The following is a 21694-nucleotide window of genomic DNA, read 5'->3' on the forward strand; positions in this document are numbered from 1 at the left end:
AAACACCCCAGCCCAACAGTTCCTAGAATTTATAAACTCAAATGCTATGGAACAACTGGTCACCACTCCCACAAGAGGGGAAAACATACTGGATCTGGTCATCACCAACATGGGGTCTCTATGTTCCACACCAGAGGTATACCCCTCATTGGTAAGCTCAGACCATAAACAAATCTCACTGGACATCCATATTCCGTCCCCACCCCCAGCCAAGGAAACCACGGTGAAGAACTTCTCAAAAGCAAACTTCACACTTCTCAAAACTGAGGTGGAATCCTTCAAAGCCCCCGGGCCAGTGGACAATACGGCCCAAAATGCAGAATCCTTTACAAAAGCATTATATGGACACCTACAGGAATGTATGGAGCATGCTATCCCAAATAAAACCAAGACTCACTCCTCCAAAGGCAGGAGACCTGTCTGGTGGACCCCGGCCATAAATAAGCTATACAACAGAAGGAGAAAGCTACTACATGACAGAGCAAAATCCCAAAAAGGGAAGGCGTCACTGACCAGTACTAGCAAGAAACTACGATCCCTCATAAAATCTTCTAAGGCCAGCTTTGAAAGAAAAATTGCACAAGGCACTAAAGATAATCACAAGGCCTTCTTTAGTTATGTCAGAAACCTGGGAGGCAACTCCCAGATATGCTCTGAGTTAGTGCAAAATGACAAAAGATTCACTGAACCCACAGACATTGCCAACATCCTGGCAGAAAGATTCAGTGCAAACTTCTCTCCCCCTTCCCCCCAAAAGAGCAAATGTCTATCCCAGCAGAGTGTAGCCTTCCTGAGATCACAGATGCACAGGTGAGAGCTGCCCTCTCCAAAGCTAAAAACACAGCATCAATGGAACCAGACAGTGTCCCGGGCTGCGTCTTACATGAGCTCCAAGAAGAACTAAACCCTCATATAAAGTCACTGTTCAATCTCAGCCTTACTACAGGATATGTTCCCAAGGAATGACGTACAGTAACAGTGGTCCCACTCCACAAAGGTGGTGCCACAACAGACCCCGGAAACTATCGCCCTATAAGCCTGACTAGCCTGGTCTGTAAAGCTATGGAACGTATCATCATGGAAATCATAAACAAAGACATTGGGAACCTCCGGACACTGGATCCTACCCAATTCAGCTTTGTTAAGGGCAGATCTTGCCTCTTGAACCTGGTCGACTTCTTTGAAACAGTTACCAAAGCCATAGATGAAGGGAAGGCAGTCCACACAGCCTACCTGGACCTCGCAAAGGCCTTTGACACAATACCCCACTCGGGCATCATAAATAAGCTCACCAGCTTAAATATCAACCCCTATGTCACAAGATGGGTTGCAAACTGGCTCAGGGATAGAACCCACATGGTCAGAATAGCAGGTGCTATGTCAGACTCTAAACCAGTTACAAGTGGTGGCCCACAAGGCTCAGTCCTGGGACCTCTCTTGTTCTGTATATATTTCTCCGAGGTACAGGCTAACACAGGTGGACTATGGCTGACCAAGTTTGCAGATGACTGCAAACTGAGTGCTATAATCGACACTCCGAATGACACAAGCATCCTCCAAAAGGGTCTCACAGAGATGGACAACTGGTGCCAGAGCCATGGCCTAAAGCTAAATGCCAAAAAGTGCATAGTCATCCCCTTTGGAAAAAACAAAGTGCCCACAAATTACCACATAGGTGGTAATCCATTAAGTACGGAAGAAGTAATTGGGGACTTGGGGACCCAAGTAGATAGCAATCTCTCCTTTGACAATCACATCGCCAAAGTGGTTAGAAAGACCTTCTATATAGCCCACCTTATCATGAAAGGGTTCACATCTGGATCAAGAGAGGTCATTGTGCCCCTCTACTCATCACTTATCAGGCCCATAATTGAGTACAATGCCCCGTTTGGGATGTACCTTACCTGACACCTTCAGCAACTGGAAAGACCCCAAAAGTATCTCACCAAGAGTATCAAGGGGCTCAAACAGATGCCCTATGCAGTTCGGCTAAAGAAACTCCAGCTCTACTCAGTTGCGTACCGCCTACTCAGAGGCGATCTGTGTCTGACGTATAAAGCCATGTCCAAACCAGAATTAATGGGCATGCTCCACCTCAGGAAATCCAAATCCCTCAGAGCTACACGCTCCAGGGACTTGAACCTCAGCACTGAAATAAATAGGACATGCTGGAGGGACAGATTCATATCCCAGTGGCTCCCCTCACTCTGGAACAAAATCCCAACCCATGTCAGGCAGAGCCCCTCACTGACCCTCTTCAAGAGAAATCTTGACGAATGGATGGGAGATCGTAAGTTTACCCCTGGGATCTCTTCTGTGTCGCTGCTTGACAGAGGTACAGTAAACAAACCTTAAAAGGGCTACCTTCTGTGACCTACTATACAAAGGCACAGTCAACTAATCTAAAAGGGTGGCGAAAGCCAAACATACTCTGGCTAGGCTTATAAATGCCCTAGGGCAGATAGCCTAGTATCAACCTATGAAAAGGGTCAATGTTTCTATTTTTGGCCCAGTCAGAAAATCTTTTCCACTTGCTAGTATATAGTTTTCTAGTAGAAACCTTATGAGAGGACATCAATATGTGTTTGACTGCTGAAGTGAAGTTTTGAAGCCTGACTAAATTGGGACGTGGAGCAGCCATGCTGTCAAGTTGAGGGTGTGGAGAGAAGGATGAAGTTTTCCTGACATATGTGTCAGAAGGTCTGGAATGATGTCCAGAACTCATGGTTTGCCTTGTAGATGAGGACAGAGGAAGGGGAACCAAATCTGCCAAGGCCGATATGGGGCAATGAGAATCAGGCTGCTTCCCAAGGATTTTGCTTTCTGGATGACTTTGGGTATGAGGGGAAATGGGGGAAAGGCATAAAGAAGTCCAGAGGGCCAATTGTGTACAACTGCGTCTCTCGGTGTCTCCCCCGGAGGGTGAATTAGGGCACACTAGCTGCTGCACTTGGCATTCATGGGAGTGCAAAAAAATTGCAGCAAGGCTGGCCCCATTTCCAGTAAATCTCTTCCATTATGTTCTGGTTCAGAGACCACTTGTGAGGCATTGATATTGCCCTGCTGAGCTTGTCCGCTATCATGTTGGATTTCCCCGGGATATGCGTTGCTACTAGAAAGCGTTGGGAAGAAACTGCTCATTGCCAAACTCTCAGAGCCTCTTGACAAAGTGGGTATGATCTGGTTCCTCCTTGCTTATGTACCAAACCACCGACATATTGTCTGACTGTAGTGCAATCGTCCCTAGTGGAAGAGAGTCGTGGAGTGCTTGCAACACCAGAAACACTGCTCTCATCTCTAGAACACTGATATGCAAGTGGGCCTCGTGGTCTTGCCATATACCTTGGACTGTCCTTCCCAGACAGTAACCCCCCACCCTATCTGGGAAGCATCTGTGGTCACTGTAGAAATGGGTTTTTGTGGAATAAAGGGTCTCCCGACAGTCACATGGTTGGACTGAGTCCACCACAGTAGATCCTTTTTGCATGACTCCGGTACACTGATCAGGTGGGACATAGGAAGTTCTTTAAGCGACCATTGGGAGAATATGAGCCATTGAAGGAGTCTCATATGCATCCTGGTGAGAGGGAACTAGAGTTATGGTTGAAGCTATTGGCCCAAGAAGTTGCATAACTACCTTTGCCTTTACCTTGTCCTTTGGAAGAAGGTGAGGTATTTGCTGCCTGAGGGCTGAAATTCTGTCGGCTGGAAGACATGCCATCATAGGTTCATAGGTAGGTACTAGGCTATCGGCCCAAGGGCCTAAGTAAGCCTAGCCAACAAAGTTCCCTGGCTTATGCCAACCCAAGAAAGTTAAAAGCCAAGGCCCTGGTAGAGTGGGCCTTGACGCTACTTGGAATAGTATTGTTGTGGTAAGCATGACAAAAAGTAATAGCCTTCGAAAACCAACTGAAAATAGTCTGTTTTGACACCGGTTGCCCCTTCTTATGTTCACAAGAAATGAACAATTGATCAGAAGATCTCAAAGATTTAGTTCTGTTAAGAGTCATCTGTGGACATCCAAGGTATGGAATATCCTTCCTCCCTCACTTTTAGGTTGAGGAAAAAAATGGGGAGCTAGATAGTTTGGCTTAAAGTAAGCTTGGATATCAGTTTAGACATAGAAGGACTGGTTATAAAAAAGAAGTAAACAACGAAAAATCCAAAACAAGAGAGCTGCAGCAGTCAACGGCATCAAACAACCAAGCTCCACTGTGCAGACAATTCACTCCAAGCGTTCCTCGTCTGCACCGTGTGCAGACCTCCCCAGAAACACAGAAAACATCAAAACCCTTGCCAAAGCACAACTAAGGTAATGATCATAGAAACAGTGTCTAGGTTTGGGCCTATGAAGGTAATATGTTGACCGGGCAACAAGGCAGATTTTTGTAAACTGACTGTTATGCCTAACTGAGCACAGATTTCCTGTTGGAGTAGATGCTTGGTGGTGGCAGTTAGCAACCAGTCATCCAGATACAGAAACACTTAGAATCCAAGACTTCTCAAGTGAGCCGTTACTACTGCCATGCATTTGGTGAACACTCTGGGAGCTGTAGTGAGACCAAAGGGCAGAGCTTGGAACTGATAATGACTGGCTCCCAGCCGTAATCGTAAGTGACTCCTTGATGTTCTGTCCATTTTTATGTGGTAGTATGTATCTTGGTGGTCTATTGAGCACATCCAATCGTCTTTCCCTAAGAAGGGAAGTATTGACTGCAGTGTCACCATTCAGAACTTTGATTTTTTGACAGATTCGTTCAACTTGCTGAGATCCAATATGGGTCTCTAGTCCCCTGTTCTTTTTGGCACTAAAAAGAATCCTGAGCAAGTTTTGAATCCTGTTTGGTCTGCAGGGACTTTCTGGATGACTCTTTTGTCCAGCAACTTTTGGATTTCTATAGTTGCTTGTTCCCTTAGATTGGGTGGAACATCTGTGATTGTTCTGATCTGTGGGACAGGATGACAAAATGGAATGGAATATCCCCTGGATATTATGCTTTGTACCTTTTCTTTTGTGATACTTTGCCAGACTTCTGGGTACAAAGACAAATGTTCTCTGACTGCCTCCAGAGTAGAGCAGGCGGGCCTCCATTCAGGAGCGCTGAAAGGGACATCCGCGAAAGGAATCACGGTCACCTTGGTGTTGCGGACACCCTTGCCTCTAGGATGACGTCTACCATTGTTGCCTCCCCCTCTGCCCCTTGGGAAGGATTCACCTTGTGCATCTTGGAAAGCTCCCTGGGATTTTTTGAACCACATTTTTCCACTCTTTTGACCTTTAGGGTAAGATCTTGAAGGTACTGAAAAACGTACTCCGACGGCAGAGAGAGTTTTCCCTTCCTGCTCGCATCTGGTGAGTGTGTCTTTAAACTTGAATCCAAAAAGTGAGGAACCATCAAAAGGGGCGTTAGTAAAGATAGACTTAAACAGTTCCACAAAATTACACAAGCCCATCCAGCAGTGTCTCCTCAAGGAAACTCCTGTACCCACTGTCCTATTCGTACCATCCGCTGCATAAGATATCAGTCTCATGGAGGAGTTGACAATAGAATTCAAGGTGGACAGCTGGTAGGAGATTTTCTCAGTCACCCCTGCAGTTAATGAACCTTGTAGAGTATCTCCTAGCTCTTTCAGGAGACCTCTTTGTAGCCTTGTAAAGTATGTGAGGTAGTTCAGCGATCTGAGTGTAAAAGTCACTGACGAAAAGACACGGTTCCGGTATATGTCCATCATTCAAAAATCATTGTTCGGAGGATGAACAGACGAGGATGCATCAGAAAGTTCCTTCTTGGTGGCTGCTGCCACCACCACAGAATCTACAGGTACATCTTTTGTAAGAAAATCTTTTCCAGTGGGAGCTGACAAAAACTTGTTTGGCCTCCAAGGGACTGGTTCCATAGTGTCAGGTGACTCCCATGCCTTTTGACTAACCAAGTCTATTAGCTCATCAAAAGGCGGAGACACTCAGAAGGCTGAAGGCTGAGATCCAAAGGCCTTCAGGTACACCGACTCCTCATCAGAAGGGTTGATGGTTTTCCAGCTGCCTCTCTGCTTTAGGATCTCCAGGATATCTGCAAATGAGATGTCTTCAGAGGACAACCGTGGGGACCCTTCTGACTCCTCGAGGTCAGGGTCTGAGGTGACAGACTCATCAGGGGAGTCTATATGCTTCCTCTTGCATTTCCTCTTTCGAGGGGACTCCTCAGAAGGGTATTTTGGGGAGGCCTTGGAAGAGAGGTGTTCGCCCAATGGGGGTTCCTGAGGCTCTGAATCTCTGCTGTCTTGTGGATGGGGTGGTGCCAAGAAAGTAGCCGGTGCCTTGGGGGGGGTGAATGCTAGTATCCCTGTGTAGAGCTGTAGAGGAGGACAGCACACTCCTCATCCACTCGAAAGCAGAACCCACTGATTCCGAGGATATCTCCAGCTCCAAGGAGACAGAGGACACCCCCAGCCACAGAGAGACCAGCTCTGAGGCTGATGTAGGAGCCAAGCTCACCCGAGCCGACACACCGAAGGGTAGGCTTCGAACTGAAGAAGTTCGGGTCCAAGCACCCCCCCCCGGGACTGACTGGAGAACCTTGGTTTCCAGACACCCCGGATGGCACTGAGAGTGTCAGAGCCGATATTGGTTCCATAATCTCCAAAGGGGGTCCTGGAACCGACTGTTCTACAGTGAGTGGTACCAGGGACTCTGACTCCAAAGATCCAGCTTGTCTCAGAGGAGGAACAACAGTGGATGTAGCAGTCTTGGAAGGCTCTGAAACTTGTTGGGTCGGAGCCAAGAACAATTTAGCTAGCACCGGCGACTTCAAGAGTCTGCGCACAAACTGCTCCATGTCATTATCAGATAAGCTCCTAGTGGACCTGGAGGATAGAGATGGTGAACGAAATCTCTCCAAAATGGGAGATCTCGAGGTAGGGGAGACCAGTGGAATATCAATGGACCGGCTCCGAGACATGGTATCTTTCGGCTCCAAGGACCTAATTTTTCGGGGAGCCCAGACTGAGCCGAAGAGACAGGAGATGGCCTTTTAGTTGGTTTGTCCCTCTTAGAAGAAGAAGAGGATGAAGAAGAAGAAGCACTCTGTACAGCTTCCTCAAAGGTTGGTTTCGAGAGCCCCTCGATGAACAATTTGTTTTCCTCTCCTGTAACACATGTGCACTAAAGGAGTGGCAGAAAGTGCAATTCTCCTGGAGATGGCTAGCTCCTAAACAAAAGACACAAATGACATGTCTGTCTGTGACAGATATTTTCTGGATACATTTCTGACATTTTTTAAAGCCCGAAGACTTATGTTCTTTCTCCCTGGTGTCTTTAGACATGTTTGGAAGAAAAAAGGTCCTATAAGAATTATAAACAGCAAATAAACTCACTCCGCTGCTAGATATATAAACACACGCTAACTTAAACAAAGCGCATCTATGAATATAATTAGAAATACCTTTGCTCTGACAGAAAATGAGCACTAGTTCCTCTAATTTAAACGGACCTAGACAGGTAAAGAATGAACTCCCTCCACTGGAAGATAGAATACACTAAAACTAACACTACTAGCCCTCTAACTAAAACGGGCACATAGCTCTCTAATTTAAAGGAGCTAATAAATTAACCAGCTAACTAAGAGCGTAGAAAAAACAACACACAACACTACAGGTATTTTAATACAGCACCACTACAGGAATTAACTATGGGATACAAGTGCAGGCCTGTGACAAAAACGATGGCCAAACAACAGCACACAACAGCAGAAAAAGGAGATAAACTAAGCTACACACTACAGTTAAAAGTATCACAGCACACAGTACACTAACTAATGTATAAATCCTAATTAGTTTAAGCTAACAAAATGTAACAGACAAAAAACTTAGCCATAGCCAAGAAGAGCACATCTAACCTCATTAAGTGGCAAATGAGATCTGGGGAGTTGCACCACTGCATCATGGGATACCACCTTGTCACAAGCCAAGTTTGAGACTTTCAGCTGTGTATTCGGCAGAGTCAGAGCTGAGGATTGGCTCCATATGCATCCAAGTAAGAATAAAGGTGAGATAGGACAACATAACATCATACAGTAATCTCCTCAGACAAAGTATTAAATTATTTTCATTGTTTTAACTCTTTAACTGCCTCCTCTGGCAAACCACGTGACAAGTTCAACAAATGTATCCCTTTTTGTCCTATTTCTTCCCAAATGTCCCATTATCTATACCTTAAGAAAAGGAATTAGAGCAATGAAACATTCAAATTCAAAATGTTTTATCCAATGTAACAATAAATGGTTGTTTGTTTGTGTCTTTCGACTTTTCCCGGTTGGGGGTTGCCACAGCGGAACTCCGGTCCGCTAATGATTGGCAGTAGATTTTTACGTACTGGCTTGCCGGGCCTAACGCACAACCTTCAACGAAGGAACGCCCACTCAAGCATGTCGCTACACAGAAGACACTCTAACTGAGAATCGAACGGGCAACGTCTAACTGTGAGGCGACAACGCTACCGCAGCACCACTACCACAGTGTAACAATAAATGGTTGTATTTTTTTTTATTTCTATGTGGTTTCTGCCCACTTTGTGTACCAACCATTAAGTTTCCCCAGTGGGAGTTCAGTTCATTAAATTTCCCTTTACTAAGTCTCCCCACTAGAGAGGTGTCAGCCATCTGGAAGAGCCATCATCCAGGTAGTCATGAGGGTGCTGTGCTACTGCCCTTGTCATACTATTGATTTCCATGAAGGTGAGTATCCTTCACCATGCCAAGATTAGTCTGACTTTCCCGTCAGAGGTCAGACAGTACTCACATTAGTCTGTCCCTGTCAACAGTTATAGCACCTTCAAACCATCAGTCAGGTAGGTCTGACTTATACCCCAGACTGGGACACAAACGCATCCACACTGTCTGCCCTTGGCTACCATCACTGACTTGGAAAGCTAGGACTATGTCTCCACAGTCTGCACTCTTTATGCAAGCCTCCACTTGCACGGGAATATTGGCTGATCAGGGAAGACTTCCCCCTCCACCCCATAATTGGCACATTGACATTGCTATTCACTCCCATTCATCCATCCAGCTCTTTCAGCATCCAAGCTGCTACTCAGACTCAGGTCATCTGGCTACTGTCAAGGCTTTACCCTCCATGTCACAGAACTGAGTAACTTTTCTACTCTTTAAGTTCCATAACAACTATGAAAAAGATTACCTTTTTCTTCAACTTGCTATAAAACCGAACACTTAAATAACTCATAAATACAAATAAAGATTTTTTTTTATAGAGAAAATGTTTTATAATGCCATATGGAAAGATGCCTCTCTTCAGATTTCAATAACGCCCACTCACAAAACAATATATCAAGTTCTACAGGAAAAGGAAGATATAACCAAAGAACTTCCAAATGACTGCCTCTTCCACCTTACTTCTTTCCCTTCTTCCAATACCTTTTATGGATGTTTCACAAACTTGTAATAAAATGACTGGCAACAACCTACCACAATTATAAAATCATATATGTATGATGTTTGATTTTTCCTGTCCAAAAGAAACTGAAAGCCAATTGTGTATTTAGTCCTCCATAATTTTCTTTGGATAGAAGTAGTTTACTGGGTCTGACTCAGGGTTAATTTCAGGCTACTGTTCCTTCTTGTAAAGTAGTTTCTGGAAAAAGGAAGAGGATCCCTCTTTTCCAGAACAGATTCAATATTCTGAGTTTTAATTGAAAGGCATAGGGATGGATATTGGGTTTTATCCTCAGATTTCTGATTTAAACTCACATTTGAGCTCAGTTTCTGGTTCTACCTGTGGAGGTTTCTCTTTTTCTGACTATTGCGAGAATGTGCCTGTGTTTTCAGTGGGAGAACACTGAGGTTTCTCTGTCTTTCAGAAAATACTACCAGTTGTTACAGAACGATCTTCCAAAGCCTACACCAATTCTTCCTGTTCTGTCTGCTTTAGAGGGTGTGTGTGTGTTACTGCCTGGAATTTTCCTGATAGTCAGACAGCTGACCCTAAAAAGGCAGACAGGATGTATAAAGTCCCTCAGTATGTTTAATTTTTATACACCATTCCTAAAATTGACCCAACAAATATAGTTAATCCCACTGCTGCTAAACAATTAGTTAATTACAACCCTACACTTTCTGATAAAAAAGGGCAAATCATTGACAGGTATGGGAAAAAAAGTGTATACTTCTGCTACTTTGATCTTCAGAATTTTGAATTGTCAGGCCCATATGTTAAAGTTTGTTCTGACATATTTTGAAAGTATGAGGAATGTTTATCTGCAGTTTCTTCTTGTGAGAAAAAAATCTGCTTTAAATACCTTAGTTTCTTCTATTGTACAGCCATTGTTTAAAGGCAGTGTGTATAGAACTCTGTTGATAACTTCTTCCAGGGCTATAAACACTAGTACTGTTTTACGGAGGTTTGCATTGCTGGATTCTCAGAATCTCCCAGATGATGTTAAAATGAGATTTTAAATTCTCCCTTGGATAGCGATTTAACATTTGGGCTCTTTGCTGCAGAGGTGATCAAAAAATGTGATGAATGGGGCAAGCTGATCCAGGGAATCTCTTTTAAGACTTTTCAGTCTTTGTCTTCCAAATTTTCTGATTGATTTTCTATTTTTCTTATCCAAATTTGGCAAAAAAAACATAATAAACAGTCTCAGCAAAATACAGGTAAACAAATGTTTAAAAAGAAATGGCAAGGGGCTCTGAAAAAAGTCTCACAACTCCCAAAACCAAGGACAGTTCAACAAGAACGTGTGAACCCCTCACACCCTGGCCTCCTTTTTCCTTCAGAAAGTCTGAATCTTCATTTTCTCTTTGGCAACAGATAGTTGCAGACAAATGGGTTATAAAAATCATTTATAAAGGTTACAGATGGTAGTGGGGTAAATTCCTCCCTTCCAGGGGGTCATTCCTCATCCTCCAGATCAGACTTTTTTGTTTCTGTTTCTTCATCACGCTCCATCCCAAGAAGTGACAGCACCAGTTCCTCCATCTCAGGTGGGAAAGGGTTTTTATTCAAGGATGTTCGTAGTGCCAATGAAATAAAAATTCTTGAAAACCAGTTCTGGATCTTTCTGTCCTAAACCTGTTTGGGACAATGCCCAAATTCAAAATGATATCACTTCACAGCCTGTTACCTGTTCTTCCTCTTTTAATTTTCCTAGCAACAACAGACTCAGTTCTCTGCCTTATTTGTTGGACTCTCCACTCCATCAAGAGTGTTCACAAAGTGTCTAGCTCCAGTCACTGATCACTATAGGCTACATGCCCATAGATATTCCTCTTTCCATGCAGTCTCATATGAGGAGGGTTTTGTATAACAGGCCTCAAAGAAAACTACTAGTCCCCTCCTTGTGATCTTAATTTTGTGGTAGAGAAGCTAACACTTGCTCCATCTGAACCAGTTAATTTGCCTGACTTGAGGTTGTTAACATGGAAAACAGTTTTAATTATTGCTCTGACCTCTGCAAGAAGACTATATGAGTTGCAAGCTCTTATGGTGAATCAACCCTATCTCATTTTCCATACGGATAGGGTTTCTTTCCTTCTTTTATGCCTAAACTGGCATCAAAGTTTACTTTAAGCCAAACTATCCATCTCCCTATTTTCTTTCCTGAACGTAAAAGTGAGGGTGAAAGGATATTAAATACCTTGGATGTCGACAGACAACTGGGGTACTATCTTGACAGAACTAAATCTTTCAGATATTTGGATCAATTGTTAATTTCTTGTGAAGTTAAGAAGAAGGGACAACCTGTGTCAAAATGGCTGTCTAAGAATATTACCTTTTGTCATGCTCAGCTTACTAAAACTATTCCAGGCACAGTCAATGCCAACTTTGCCAGGACCTTGGTTTCATCTATGGCTTTCTGGAAAGGGTTGGAATCTAGAAGTATTTTAGAAGTTGCTACTTGGTCCTCTGTACACACTTTTACAAAGCACTACAAACCCGATTCCTTCTCTACGTATAGTTCAGGCTTTGCTAGCACCATTCTCCAGGGGCTACTGGACTCTTCTCCTTCCACCTACCAAATGTAGTTAGCTAAAATAATTACCCATACAGCTAAGGCTACTGCAGCAGTGATCAAAATGATGGACATAGTACAGTTCTGTAAGTAAAACGCAACATGACAGTAGATGCTCGAATGATTATTGATGCAGTAGCCACTCCTTCCCTCCATCCCCTGTTTTTTTTTTTGGCATATTGTTTATGCCAGGGTGCAGTTATTTATTTTTTGTTCTTCCTAGCATTGTCCTTTCATGGCTCAGCCTTCCTCTCTCTGCTGGAAGGAAGGCTATGAAAGGCTTCATGCCCAAACTTGTCTTTTAGTCAACTAAGTTCAAGCTGACAGTTTGAGTACATGGAAGGTGCCCTAAAGTTTTGGAAACTGTCCGGCTGTTATACCCTTGCAAGGATATAACCCATATAGCTAAAGCTACTCCAGCAGTGATCATTCAAACATTTAATGTCATGGTGTGTTTTACTTACACAACTATACTTTGCACAACAGAAAACAACATTCAATAAGACCAACAGAGCTGACAGAAAGCAACTGTGCCTAGTAAAATAAGGCAAGTGTTTAAGGAACAGGGTAAAAAATCTGAGGCAGGTTTGGTGAAATGCAAAGAGGGGTTGATAACAAGTTGTAAGAAGCATTTTGAAACCTTAGCAGGCAGAAGTTAAAGTTTGTATATTTCTGTGCAGAAAAAAGGAGGCTCATTGAATAACAGGTGGGGGTATTAGCAGATGGGATAAGTGTACAGTGGAGAGCAGATAGGTGATGTAATGTGGCACAGCCACAGAGCTGTTTTTTACAAAGTCAGAATGTCCTGAATATTACTACAGTACTGAAGCTCTCCAAAATTATTCACCCTTACCACACAAATGATTAAGCACATCAGTGAGTCAAATGGAGTCATATCTTAACTCACACTATGTAAAAGATCATCAGCATGGTTTATTTACCTCCATAGCACTACTGCCATTTTCCTTCACCCATGGCATCTGCAAGTTTATGGATGTTGGACAACTCAGAGGAGTACTACTTAATGATCCCACCAAAGTCTATAATTCTGTGACACAAGAGTTCTTCAGGAAAGAAAAGACAATTTTGTTTGTCATAATACTCTGTAATGGCTTTCCAATCACTTTAAGGACAGGACCTGTAGAGGAAAAACTAGCCACCACATATTGAGTATTTCCCTTTAAAAACAAGTGTCTCTCATATTTCTATTTACGGGCCCTTCTTTCCTACATTTTCATTAATACTTTGTCTTACAGCATTCCCAAAACGAAAATACTACTATAAGCTGATGATATGACAATTTGGCCAACAGACCACTCAGTAATAGACAGTGAATATTCCCCTCCCAAACAGCTGTTTCTAATATCTTGATGATTCCTTAAACTTGGCCTTAACATAAAGTTTAATGAATTAAGGCCACGCTACTTCTTACTGTGACAAGAAATGCTGTTGTTCTTCAAACCCTAGCCATAACTGGTTCTATCAGGAACTCAATTGAAACTGTCATTTTTTTTTTCTTTAGTACTTTTTGGCACCACTCTGTCTGCTGACTTGTTCCAAATGGGGAAAGAGCCATTCACAGCTTTGTCCCCAAGAGGTGAAAAGTGATCATGGAGATGTTATAGTGGCAGTCATTAGGACATTTTTCTTATGTAGCCTTAACTCTGCCACCTCGGTGATGACATGGGCTTCTGCATCACCACAGAGGAACTGCTTATACTGATTACAGAAGCATGGCCTTTCTTTGACACTCCTCCACAAGAGCTACTGCTACCAGCTTAGGTGGGCCTACTAATATCTCTGTGGCCTATTTTCAGGAAGACTGGCCTCAACACTCCTCTGGAGAGGCAGATCATTATACAGAGTGAAGCCACCCTACCAAGGCAAACATGTCAATGTAAACTATACATCTCCCACCTACCCCATCTGTTTCTTCCAGCTTCCTGAGCTGCTAAAAAAATCTCTGGTCATCTGGGTCTTTGTCAGGGCATTATTACTCTGTGCCACAGAGCCAGGGATAAAAACTGTCATAATTTTCAAATAAGTCATGTCATGTATGACAAGTATACACACAGTATTTCTAGATGCAGCTCTCTGCATTGAGTGCAATTTCCCTTAAGAGCACACACAGACCACAGTCAGTCTGGGGCTGGTTTCTCCCTCTTTCGCCAGACCTCCAATAAGACTCCCTACTGGCACAGCTATAGAGTTGAGATATCAGCCGAATGACCAACCCAAGACCTCCAGCACCCTCTCTATCCAACCAGTACTTCTTGTCCCTGCCAAAGTAGCTGACAAACACACTCTTTGAGGTTTGATTTACACACACACACACACACACACACACACACACACACACACACACACACACACACACACACACACACACCACTACCTGGGAAAGGTTGGCAGGTTTACTAGCTATGCCCCCTTCTCCACAGACTATAAGGCAGTTACCACTGCCACTAGTGAACTCATTATCAGCTACTTTAAGGCCCTTAACAAAGGGTGTCCAGTCTTACTGTGTAATATTACTATTAACACAAATGGTAGCCAGTCTCAAATGAATAAAGAAAAACATCTAAACTAAGCTTTACTATATTCCTAACTGCATCTAAGAGAATTACTGTTCCCTAGAAACTTACTTTTTTTAATTTCTCCAAATCTTTTGGGTTTTCTAAAACCCTGATGGGAATGGACCCCATACCTAAGTCAAAGTACTAATAAAGTTCATGAAATTAGTATTGTTTCAATATTTGATGTCAGCCAAAAGTGCTCTTCACAGCACCAGCAATGTGCCCAGTAATGCCTTCTTCTGCAATTTGTACGGAGCTACATGTATTGGTAGCATATCTAAATATGATTGTAAACTCTTTTTTTATAAGACGCATTGTTCCTACTACTACTGGAACTATCTGGGTATCTTTCTTCCACATTACTCTAGTTTCTGCTTGCAAATCCTGATATTTTATGACTTTGTGTCTCTCTGTACGCAGGACAATGTAGTCACTGGATGTGGCGATTTCAATGATCAATGCTACTTTTGTCTTCTTTTCTTGGACCACTATATCTGGTTTTCTAGCATCTATCTTTGGAACTGTTGGCAATGGATGATCCCATCTGATGTACACTTCATCATTTTCTATGATGCTTTGTGGCTCATGTTTCAAGTGTTTTTCAGCCACTTCAGTACCTTAATATTCGCACAATCCCCAGCGCAACAGTCTCGCCACATTATTATGCCTTTCAGTATACAGTCCTTCTTCCATTAGTAGGTACCAACCAGCAATGAGATGCGCGACTGTTTCCAATTCTGTTTTACAAAACCTACATTTGTTTGTTTCTCTCACATGTTCAATGGACTTTGTAAACCAACGTGTAGGTAACCCACTATCTTGTGCTGCCAATATTAAACTTTCATCTCTTGGTCTGAATTCACCTCTCCTAAACCATTCCTGTGTTCGTTCCTGATCAACATGAGGTTCTTCCAAAAGTTATCTATACTTCCAACTATATTTATGCATTATCCACATTTCTTGCCTTCTCATATGGTCCTTCACTTTATATTCTTTCTTTTGTTTTTTGGTACATTCAGTTGGCTGCCTGATTTTTATCCACTTGTGGTTTGATTTCCATTCCTGCTTGACGCTGATATGCTTCTGCTAGCTTAAGCAGGGAAGTCATCTTAGATTTATTCTCCTCATGTTTCAAAACTTTCACTACATTTGGGTCTTGCGAGGTCAGCAGATATGTGTGGAGTCCCATGACTGCAGATCTATACATGTAATCAAGTTCAAGGAGGCCCATCCCTCCTGCAGAACGGGGTATAAATAATCTTCGTATGCACTGATTTTTATAAATCATTTGGTGAGCATGAATCATCCTTCTTGTTTTCCTATCTAATCTATTCAGCACTTTTTGCAGCCAATCAATCACTCCAAAACTGTAAATTAGGACAGGGAGAGCAAATTGGTTTATAGCTTGGATTTTGTTCCTAGATATCAAAGCTGTTTTCAGGATTAATTTAAGTCTTCTGAAGTACTCCTTATTAAGTTTTGTTCGCATTTGTTCATGTTTTATTGTTGATCCGTCAATTCGCAAATATTTATACACGCCTTCTTGCTCAAGTTCTTTTATATCACACTCTTGTCCCAAGCTGATGTTTTCTTGGTGCTGCAGTTTTCCTGCTTTGAAGGTTGCTTTTGCACACTTATCAACACCAAATGACATTCTTACATCAGCTGAAAAAGTTTTGACAACTTGCAGTTGTGCTTTCAGTTCCCCATCTGATGAACTATACACTTTCAAATCATTGACAAAGAGAAGATGAGAAGTCTTTGCACTTTGTTGTTTTCTAGAAACCAAATTATAGCCATGACCTAAGCTGTCAAGTAGACAGCTTAATGAATTAAGGGCAAGGCATAATAGCAGCGGTGACAGAGTCACCCCGGAATATCCCCCTTTGGATTTTATCCCTGGAATAATTACTTGTCCTTTATAATGGCTTAATTGCAAAGTGGTCTGTCACTGTTTCATGGTCACTGTAATGTAATCAATCAGTGTAGCGTGTATCTTATACATTTTAAGCACTCTTTTACCCATGAATCTGGGATACTATCAAATGCTTTTTTGTATGCAATCCAGGCCATACTTAAATTCTTCCCATTTTTACAGTTCTCCACTATGACTTTATTTAACAACAAATGATCCTTTGTTCCATATGACTTTATTTTATTGTCCTTTTGTTCTGTTGCCATAATTGAGTTTTCTTCTAAATGACTATAAACTCTGTCAACATCAATTCCAGTCTATAGTTTATACATCGTCGGAAGGCAAGTTACTGGTCTATAGTTTTTAGGGTAGCTTGCAGGTTAACCCTTAAGTAGGAGCATTGTTTTTCCTGTTGTTAGCCACGTTGGTGTCTGTTCCGGGTGCGTATATAAATGATTCTTACTCATGGCTAAATCTTTGTGGAAAGATGTTAATACTTTTAACCAGAAGTTAGGTATTGTATCTGGGCCTGGGGTTTCTCAATTAGAGGACTTTCTTAACTTTGTTTCACTCTCTCTAGTTGTTACGTCATCCCATTTCATATCCTGTACATTTAAACTTCTTATTCTTTCTTTTACTTCTTCTATCCATTTAGCATCTTTATTATGTTCCACAGGATCTTCATAAATACTTCTCCAAAATGTATCCATGTCTTCTTTTTTGGTGGTCTTTCAATTCCTTTTACCTTATTTCTCAAATTTCTATAAAATGTTTTTGGGTCATCAATAAAATGCTTATTTTGTACCTTTCCTTTACATTTGTCTACGTGCCTTCTAAGTTTTTCTGCCTGTGCTGATTTTTAGTTTATTATTTGCTGCAGTGCATGACAGATCCTGATCTGTTCTAATGCTGTGCATTGCTTTATCTCGTCTAGCTTTCTGAGTATTTCTGTTGATCGGTTATCTCTCCTATACTGTTCTAATAGTGATACTTCTTATCTTAGCTGCTTTACAGTTTTCTCTATTCGATACTTCCATGATGATATTCGATTTCTCCCCTTTCTCTCCTTCACTACCCTGTGTTCTTATGGTAGAACTTTATCAGTTATTAATTTAGCTGCACAGTAATATATCCTGTTTACTTCTGTTATATCACATGAATCTCTATGGACAGTCCTAATTACTGTGTTCATTTGTTTTATCAAACTTCTGACTTTTTGGGTTTTATTAACCATAAGCAGTCTATTTCTTTTATTGATCTTAATATGTCTATCTCTATTAAGTAGAGCAACTGTTCTCTTAGCTTGGTTTCTTCTAGACTGAGGGCACATTTTTTGTTTTCCATTTCCTATGTGCATTCTATAGAAAGTTCTATTACATCTTCCTGTGGCACATTCTCCTCAATTTCCTCCTGTGCCATACATTGCTGTAACATATGTGAACTCACTGGCCTGTCACTCCTCAACATTAACTGTGTCAGAGTTTCCACAGTTTCCTGTTCTTTCCTTTGCTGTCCAGCTTCAAGTGGATATTTATACTGTTTTTCTGTGGAAGGCTCCAAAATATCTTCATATGGCACCTGATCAACTGCTTCCCACTCCACTCCACTGGTTTCCCCTTAATTTGGAGTTCCATTGCTCTGTGCTGTTGTGGTGCTTTCTGAATTCGATTTTCTACACTGAATCCTTCACTTTGGAAGTACTTCATGACCTCAGTTTTTATTTCTTTAACTTCTCCCATACTGATCTCCTTTTCTACTTTTCCTCTGTCTTCTTATTTTTTGTATTGTAAAGTTTTTGATGTCTGGATTCCTTTGGCTGTATTTCTCCTCAAATATCTTTGGTGCTGCTCTTTTTTGTACTGATTAGTTTGGCTTTCTCCTTTGCATAGATATTATACAACATTAAATCTCTTTTTTGTTCCCATGTCCATATTTCTTCTTCAGATGTCTCCTGATCTTCCTGTTTCTCCCTACTTTGGAAACTCGTTCTATCATGCTGTGATGCAACCTGTGTTAGACTATCTATATTAAATCCTTTATTTTGTAGGCATTCCATACCTTCAACTTCTATTTTTTAACTTCTACTTTACTAAGCTTCTTTTCTACATACATGCAGCGGAAGTGTTGTCGCCTTATAGCAAGAGGTTCTCCAGTTTGATTCTTGGCTGGGGTGCCTTCTGTGTGGAGTCTGCATGTCCTCCCTGCATTTGTGTGGGTTTCCTCCGGGTGCTCCGGTTTCCTCCTACATTACAAACGCATGTATCTGGAGTGTTTCTCCCTGGGCCTCCACTGAAAATTGGCTTTGTTCTACGTTGGACTTTCCTGGTTAACAAATGTTAAATAAATACATTCTCTCTTTGTGACATTATTTTTTTAATGTAAAATTTTCCATATCCGGATGCCTTTGCCTGTATTTTTCTTAGAATATCTTTGGGGATGCCCTCTTTATGGCTTTCGCCTTTGCATAAATATTACACCATATCAAATCTCTCTTTCTTTCTCATGTCCATACTTCTTTTTTATGTTTTTCAAAAATGTCTAGGTTTTGTTGTTTACATTTTTGTACGTCTTCAGATGTTTCTTTTTCCAAACAGATCAAAGTTTCTTGATCTGTATACTGTTTTTTTAAAAATCTGTTGTATTAATGACCCCAATTTTTTATTTGAAGCTTCTGACAGTTTTTCTTGCAGAAGTATTTTTTTTCCTCTAACTTATCTCTTAATCTTTTTGTATATCTTATATCTTCAAATTCTGAGCTTTTTGCATAATCGTAACAATACATAATTTCTTTCTTATCCTCAACAGTCCACTCTATTGTCTTTATGGCTCTTCTTTGGCCTATCAATTTTTATGATTTCTGTGAACTGCTACTTCCTTCTACAACAAGGAGGAGATCCTCCCTCTGGGCCTGGCCCCATTGTAGGAATGTTCCCGTATTTTGAGGATTCTACACTGTCATTTTTTCCAATCCTGGCACTAGTGAGCCTACCAGGATTGGACACTTTTTTATTCTGGGTCTTGTGCACCCAGCTATCTCTTAGTTTTTGACGTACTTCTGTCCATGACATATGCTATATAAATATCCATTCGGACCCCACACTTCATTAGAGCAAGGCAGCTAGTTGTTGTCAGGTCCAAGACAGAATACGGAATGCTATGTCTCACTAAGAGACTTGTCAAATTAAATATCTCAAATATTACTACTTCTGTTCTCAACTCACAGACTAGCTGTTCAAGGATGTTTACTACAATTGTTGTACAGCAGAAACTTAAAATTCATCCGTTACTGCTCTGTGTTCTGCTGCTGTTGACTTAACTGCCTTGGTATTCATCTAATCAAGACAGACAGAAAAACAAACTGTATACCTTTGTATAATGCAGTGTGTTTAATATTATTCGGACAGGTTATCATATTGTTAAATACGTCTAGTATTCTTCTCATAAACTATATGCTGTACACTAAGCAAACAGAAAAGTCTTAAGTATTTGTTTAATATAACTAATAATGGCTGAAAAGAGGGCCCTTGCAGTGTAGTCCACCTACATAAAATAGACAAATGTAATCATGTCTGCCCTGTGACAGGGGAAGTGCACTGCTCAATCAATGAAGGTTTCAGTGATGCCTTATAAATTAAAACAAAAAAACAAAGATAGTGACTACTTCTTTGGCAACATATTACATATGAGGCATTCTACTGACAGGGAAGATAACCTAATCTTTTTTCCAAGATCCATAAATCTTCTATTTTTCACATTGGTGAAAACTTTCCATTAATGATCTATCAAAAGACGCCTACTTCCTCGTGGATGGTATCTTCACAGAATTCTGCTCATCTAATGCTTCTCGGATGACATTTGCTCTTCAGTAAATGTTGTACTGATATCCTTGTAAACAAAGACGTGAAGCTGGCTCAGGGTCAGGGCCCAAGAAAAGAATATTCAAACCAGTTTGTTCAGTATCACCATTGCTTACCCAAATTAATACTGAAATAAGGACCTCAATCACAGCTACCTGTACATCTTTTTTTTTCTTTTAACAAAAGGTTAAATACAATGGATGTTCAGGAAAAAAATGTGATAATAAATTGTTTTTCTAACAGTGGAACAAAGGTGGACCGTCTCAAGAATTATGTTGAGCATTAGATGAAAGCTCCCTCTATAGGCCATTGAAAAGTAAATCATAAGATACTTTTGCTGACTGAAAAGCCCCCAAAGATCTATATTTATCAGGGAATGCAATTTGTTTCTGTGTTACAAGGGCAGCATCTGTCACGATGAACTGCTAACAAATCCTTAAAAAAAGTAAACTTACTACCTTATACCCAAGGAACAGCTTAACAATTAGAAAGTATCAAGTAGGTTTTGCTTATATATTATTAACACAAAGATAAATACTATGAACAGTAATATCTTTTAATGGTTTTAAAGAAAGATCAGAAAAGCTCAGTGTTTCAGACAACATACCTTATCCATTCTGGAACAGACAAGGAGTCAGGCCTGCCTTAAAGAGCACACACAGTCTGAAAATGCAGCCTTTTTTGTTTGTAAGGTTTTGATGGTCTATTAAAAGGTATATGACTATAAGTCTCTGATGTGCAAGTCCAGCACATCTGTTGTTTGATGTTATTGCTGCAATACTACTTAGGAACCTAGGAAATCATTATTTATGAAACTCACTTCAGTTACAAATCCATCTGTATAATGTTATTAAAGATAACAATGGACAAACACTTACCTTCTTCTCTCCTCTCTCCAAAAGACTGGTTATATCTTCATCTGTCAGTTCACTGTCCTTTGATGCAAAAACATGTGTGGCACCATGACGGATCATTTGTAACATTTCATCCTTCGCCAGTTTGTTTGACTGCTGATCAATAAGACGTCCTTAAATAAAGAAAAATCTCTCCTGATTGTGATATCTCAACAGTGTAACATAATTACACAAAGATAAACAAATTACTCAGAAAATTGTCATTAATAGGAAATAAACAGTACTAGGCCCATATGACCTTGTTACTGCTTGACACACTGTAAATGCCACATATAACATTCAGTATGCCTTTACTACATTGCAGTTGGTTGAGTTTTCTGCCTGTTTTCATTCAATCTTGAACACACCTAATGCATTTGTATTTGTTTATTTGTTAGTTCAGCATTAACTGTGATGGCTTCTAC

The 21694-nt window shown here is 41.1% G+C and overlaps 1 protein-coding gene across 1 annotated transcript in view; it reads right to left on the reverse strand.

Annotated features, from left to right (window-relative positions):
• LOC122789775 (probable global transcription activator SNF2L1) overlaps positions 1-21694 on the reverse strand; it is a 2109210-nt gene that overhangs the window by 589031 nt on the left and 1498485 nt on the right. The window contains exon 16 of the mRNA XM_044057215.1: positions 21255-21403. Within this exon, the coding sequence (XP_043913150.1) occupies positions 21255-21403 (149 nt within the window). The remainder of the gene's footprint in view (positions 1-21254; positions 21404-21694) is intronic.

Source organism: Protopterus annectens, chromosome 15.part0, assembly GCF_019279795.1.
Source record: "Protopterus annectens isolate FY-2018-M chromosome 15.part0, PAN1.0, whole genome shotgun sequence".
Lineage (NCBI taxonomy): Eukaryota > Metazoa > Chordata > Ceratodontiformes > Protopteridae > Protopterus > Protopterus annectens.